The 6,000-nt window shown below is 41.3% G+C and overlaps 1 protein-coding gene across 2 annotated transcripts in view; it reads left to right on the plus strand.

Moving 5' to 3' along the window:
- The window catches only part of map3k15 (mitogen-activated protein kinase kinase kinase 15), a 28,388-nt gene extending 22,735 nt beyond the window's left edge, over positions 1–5,653 (plus strand). For both annotated transcript variants that reach the window (XM_028570029.1, XM_028570030.1), the window contains 4 exons: positions 37–149; positions 266–372; positions 481–557; positions 3,219–5,653. In XM_028570029.1, the coding sequence (XP_028425830.1) occupies positions 37–149; positions 266–372; positions 481–557; positions 3,219–3,312 (391 nt within the window). In that variant the 3' untranslated portion in view covers positions 3,313–5,653. The remainder of the gene's footprint in view (positions 1–36; positions 150–265; positions 373–480; positions 558–3,218) is intronic.
- The last annotated feature ends 347 nt before the right edge of the window (positions 5,654–6,000 follow it).

Below are 6,000 nucleotides of genomic sequence, written 5' to 3' on the forward strand. Positions count from 1 at the left end.
GGTGCTAACTATAATGGATGTCACTGTTGGCTGTAGGCTGCTGGAGGAGCTGCTGCAAAAGGAGAAAGAGTACCAGCAGGTCCTGAAGGCCACACTGCAGCAGAGAGCACACGACCTGGAGCTGGTCAGACTCAGGCACAGACAACCAGGTAAACACACTGACTGACTGACTGACTGACTGATTGATTGATTGATTGATTGATTGATTGATTATTCTTCTGTTTGTGTTTCTCTTCCTCTCTAACTCCCTGTTTTTATTTTACAGACATTTCCCCTCCCTCCATCTTTCACATCCCAGCAGATCACGAGCCGGACAAGAAGCTCACTGACTGGCTGAAAGAGCAGGGGGCAGACACTGACACCATAGATAAGGTTATCTAGGAGTATCTGTCGGCTTTTTGAAAATCTGTGTATAAGCAGAACTACAGCCCATTATGTTTAGTGTGGTTTTAGACTGACGGCTAATGTGTTTTCTTCTAGTTCGTGCTGGAGGAATACACACTGACCGACATTCTCAATGACATCACCAAAGATGACCTCCAGTGTCTACGTCTACGGTAGCTACTCATATATGTGAATCCTGTTGCATCATATTTTGACAGAAAGAAACATAAAATCAAGCTACTTCTAATTGCAACTGACAGATGTTATTAAAAAATGGGTAGCACTTAAATGCAATTAAATTATATGCACGTTTTTTTTTATTGTTTTTTGGGCATTTTAGGCCTTTATTTATATAGGACAGCTGAAGAAATGAAAGGGGAGAGAGAGGGGGAATGACATGCAGCAAAGGGCCGCAGCTTATCATTACTACAATGTGCTGGTTGACAAGTAGCTAACGTTAATTCTAAAGCTTGGTGGATAACATTATAGGGTTACAACATCGTTCAATATGCTCATAAAGTTATTTTTAGTATGATTGTTTTGACCATGGTTAACAGCACTGGGCTAACCCACGAATGAGTTCACCAGTAACGTTAATGTTAGCTGTATAGATAGACGATTAATCTAATGCTAATTTAGCCAGCTAGCTAACACACCCCGGTCTGTCTGCCTCACTCCCCCAGCGCAGAGAGACTCAGGATGAGAGCTGACAACTGCCCCGGGACATATAACTAGCTATTTACTGTTAGCCCCCAGTCAGCTAGAAGCCAGCCACTTACAGAAATACAGTGTATAAATATATTTCTGTAAAATATTAGTAAAAGGCCTGAAGTCATAGATGACCTCACTCTCTCTGTTCCATCTAGGCTGTGAGAATTTCATCTGGCCTGTAAAGTGATAAAACAAAATTAGGGAGTGTTGAAGCACTCTCCTGGGAAATAATTAACATAGAAACAAATAATCTCATGGCCAGAGGAACAGAGACAACAAAAAGGTTTAGTGATGAATGTGGGTGCAGTGTAGGAAGAAGTTACCAAATGGTAAAATGTCTGAGCCATGGATGACCCCACTCTCCCCTTTCTGAGGCCTGTGTGAGATAAGACTACAAAATGCATGTAGCAGAATACACATCATGAAGCAATATAATAGTAACAAACATCTCTGGCCGAGACAGCCGGAGGACAAAGGTGTATTCATGGCTAGCGCAACCTTCCTTTTACGGTCCTAGGAAATGAGACGTCTGGATTATATCAAACTGATAGCGGCAACGGGACCGTTGCGAAAGGGGGATCTCAAGAGTATAAGAAGCCACAAAAAAGTTAGGACTGGGTCAGACCTGGAGAGACTGTGTTTATGGTAGGGTGAGACAGTCTTGAAGGAGTTCTGAACCATATGTGTGTATGTATATATATATATATATAGTAGTAGTATATGTATTTTGCTTGCAATATTGTCACTAAAGATGACTGACTTCGACTAGAGGACTCCTGAGAGTTATTTCTGGTTTACCATACAAAAAACACAAACTTAAAGGTGCAATCTAAGAGGTGATCTTCTGGAGTCAGATTAACCCTGACCACTGGGGCCGGGCCCGAACCGGCATCAGCACCTACAAAATGTTCACCGGCCAGCACTTAACTCCAGTGCCTGGTGCTTATGACGCTAACGGCAATTTAATGAAGCGTCGGGAAACGGACCATATCAGACCCAGCACTCGAGTCACAACAGCGGCCATCCAAACATTAGCTAGCTAGCTACGTCTCCATTAGGGCTACCGGTGTCCGCTGAAAATCTCCTCCGACAAAAGGTGGGTTAAGCACCAAAACAAAAAGTTAAGATTACAGAAAAGTAAAGGGGAGATAATTCCGGACAGCTGGGAGATGTTCTGCTGCTGCACAATGGCTATCGAACGTCCTCGCCGTCGCAGAGATTCCCCCAGCAATCCCCACCCACACCCGTCTCTCAGCCTCGTTGAGTAGCTAGCTAGCGTTAGAACAAACCCTGTCCGCCCCGGTGTTGAAACCATCCAAAAGGTGACATTGACATGTGAAATATTTTGTGTTTTAGCTGCTGGCTAATGTTAGCTTGCTGGCTCACTAGCTAACTGGTCAGCTAACAATAAAAATTGAATCAAGAAAAACTTAATTATGTTGGGGAAACTGCTATTTTATTAGAATAACATGAATAAACGTTACTAAACGTAACGTGAATAAACTTGAATGGGTACATTTGTCCGTGAATAGATGCATTCTAACCAGCGAAGGTGTTTAATACTCCCATCAGTCCATGCAACTTCCCAACGTCAACAAAAGTCTGTGTTTATCATCCATTGTTTTGGTTGAGAGACCCCTCGTTGCAGAACATTACATATTGTTTGTTTAAGGCATCTTTCATGCTCTTATTGTAGCACACCTTGCAGATTTTTAGCACGGCTATAGACCTGTTGGAGGTTCGTAGGTTTGATTCACAGCGTTAAGAGAGGAAACCACAACATGCTAACTCAACAAGCATGGCAGGTACATTTTAATTAAATTGTTGTGCCATCAGCAATGTTTTGCATACAAGTTCCACGTGTTTTTAGTCCGTTAATCAAAAGACTTTACTGTCTGATGATAACTGAGTAGGCCTATTCGGGATTCAGTCTGATTGCCTTTTTCATGAACCTAATGAAGTCTTTTAGTCAAAAAACAATCAAATAAAATTATCAAGAAAAAGAATAAAATTAAATGTGAAAAAGGTAAATAATCAGCTTTCAAGAGTAGCTGAGGTAGGTCTTCCTCTCTGAAAGATGAATTTTGACGCCATCATACATCAATCTATCTTCTTCCCCTCAGGGGCGGAGTCATCTGCCGCATCTGGCGGGCCATCCAGCGGCACCGAGAGCGAGAGAGGCTGAGGGGTGACGAACGCTCGAAAGAGGATGCATGATGGGATACATGGACTACAACTCTGGAGGACTCTGTTTGCCAGAAAACACGCACACATCTGCACACTACCAGCCTTGCATGGCGCTCCTTTCTATTTCTCTCCACGGTGCCTTTTCTTGTTGTAGTCTGTGTGTCGTACAGTACTGAATCTTTGTTGACTGTACATCTTCACAGTGTCAGACTTGACCAGACCAAATGTGTAATTAAATGTGTATTTGTGCCACAATGTGTTTGTGCTTGAAAATCTTCCGAGAAAAATGCCCAGCATACCGGCGGCCAATTTGTGTGGGCGGAATGGGCTGCACTCTAGTCGCAATTTGTTTTTTTTTGATCGGCCCATAATGAGAAGAGAGATCACATCATTGGCCCACTTGTGTGTCCTTCATATTAAAACTGGCCATTCACATCCTTGGTCTTTGACTGACTGGCCCACAGAGAGGAGAGAGATCACATGATTGGCCCACTGGTTTGTCTCACATCTGAAAACTGGCCAATCATATCCCACTATGGCCCACTTCCATCCTATCATAGGCAGGGAGCACATTTAAGTCCCGCCCCGACCGGCGGCGAAAATAACTCCACCAAGTTCCGGTTCGGTTGACGGTAGCTAGCTAAAAACCAAGATTTAAGGATGTCAAACGATTATTTTATTTTAGCACCCTTTGTCTAACTTTGACCCTGAGTGGTTAAGGTTAGGGTTAGGGGATTGGTCAGGGGATAGGACCTGTACATGTAAGCATGGATGCCTGGCCAATAGTAGTGTGTGAATGCTATTGAAGGGCGGGTCTTGACGTGGCCATAATGGGAAAAAGAATATCGCCTACCGGAGAGGACAAGTTAAGTTAGCTATTAGTAAGCTTATGTTAGATATGTGTTAGAAAGCCAAGGCACTTGCAAATATAAAACTATAGATTTCTGATTTATCCACATTCCACAATAACACAAGTTGCAAATGTTAGCTACTGTGTACAAAATGCAGCTTTAGCTTAACTTACAGACTTGTCACTTTTTTACTATACAATATATCTTGATGACACCCATGCTCTACCCTCAAACTTTAGCCATATTAGCATCAGGAGCCAGGCAGCCTTTTTGACTCAGTGAGTACACTACCATACTCTCTTACTTACCACTCAGCTAAGTAAGAGTAATAGGGGCTGGTATGCGGGGTTCAAAATTAACTTTTTGTCCACCAGCCAAATGGCTATTGAATGTTATAATTTTACTTTTTTTTTGGCTGATGAGTCAAGCAAATCTAGCAGCCACTTGGGGTTCAACATTAGCACCATTTACCAGCCAAATAAAATGATGGTAAATGGTGCTAATGTTGAACCCTGCTTGTATGTACATGTGTACAAGGGGGAGTGCAGGGACTGTTGGTGTCCGGTCGATTCTGGTGGGCTGGTCTGAGTCTCAAAAGTCCAGGGCTGTTTTTTTTTTTTTTTTTTTAACCCCAGTCCAGCCCTGGTAGGTGGTATCAAAACTTCCATAAAAACCTTGCAAACTGCTCCTGAAGCATAATCTGTTCAGTGGTGTTCAATGAAAGTCTCAATATATGAACATCATTTTGACAAAATGTGGTTGCATTGCTTCCATCTTACCCGTCACACATGAGCCTGTTTAACTTGTACATGCATTGCTTTCCTTGTCTTGTGTCTCCATCAGTCTGAAATGCTCTATCCTTCCTCATACTGAGCATACAGATGAACAGCAGACAGTTGATTATGCTGCAGGAGTGGATTGACAAGTTTCTGTAAATGTTTTGATATCAAATCATCCAAGCACAGACACTGCTCTCTGCAAAGAAGCAAAGTCTATCTCCAACTATCTATCTGTAATGTAACATACTTATTCATATAAATTTTTTGCCAATTCCATTCATCACCCCCCAAAAAAAGACAGTTATTCTAATCTATCTGGCAGCCCCTTGTTTTTTAGCCAAATTGCAAATTCATTGTAAAATAAGAAAAAGGCCTTAAACCGGTGTAGTTTCAGGTTGAGTATTTTCCTAATTTACAAGATAGTTATTCCAAAAATGTAAAAAAAAGATGGAATACATAAGCTTATGCACATACTATCTATTTCCCACCGGAATGACAGGAATCTCTGTTATAAGTAAAACATATGAAAAAATAATGTACACCTCATAACTGCCACCACATCACTGCCTTTACATTTGCACACAAGTTAAGATTTCCTTTATATTCTTAACAAAGTAACTATTATTTTCTCTTCTCTGTGTTCCTGTATTTAAATGTTTTTTTTTTTAATTCCAACTGTTATAAGTGCTTGTCTGTTTTATTGATTGCTTTAAAACTGCAATAAACCTGGAAATAATGAAATTGTTGCCCACTTTGTCAATTTAGGCCTAAATAGATGCTTTTGCCATTTGTCGTTTTCATTTTTTGGCCTTTAAAAAAAACTCTTTAGGACAATGCAGAGGCCTTTAAATTGTCTCACAGACATACTGAAGAGACAAAGTAACCTATGTGACCTATGTAACCTATGTAAAGCTACGTGAGATTTAATGTCGGTAGTTTACACAAACCTCAATTCACTGCTGTTCTTTGCTAGATCGTTTACATTGCCTACGTGCCTAAGGGTACTTATCCGTTGACCTTTTACCTGTTTGGAACATGTTTGCCTCCTACCTGCCAATCATTTTCTCTCAACTCTTCGGAATTGTATT

Source organism: Perca flavescens, chromosome 22, assembly GCF_004354835.1.
Source record: "Perca flavescens isolate YP-PL-M2 chromosome 22, PFLA_1.0, whole genome shotgun sequence".
Lineage (NCBI taxonomy): Eukaryota > Metazoa > Chordata > Actinopteri > Perciformes > Percidae > Perca > Perca flavescens.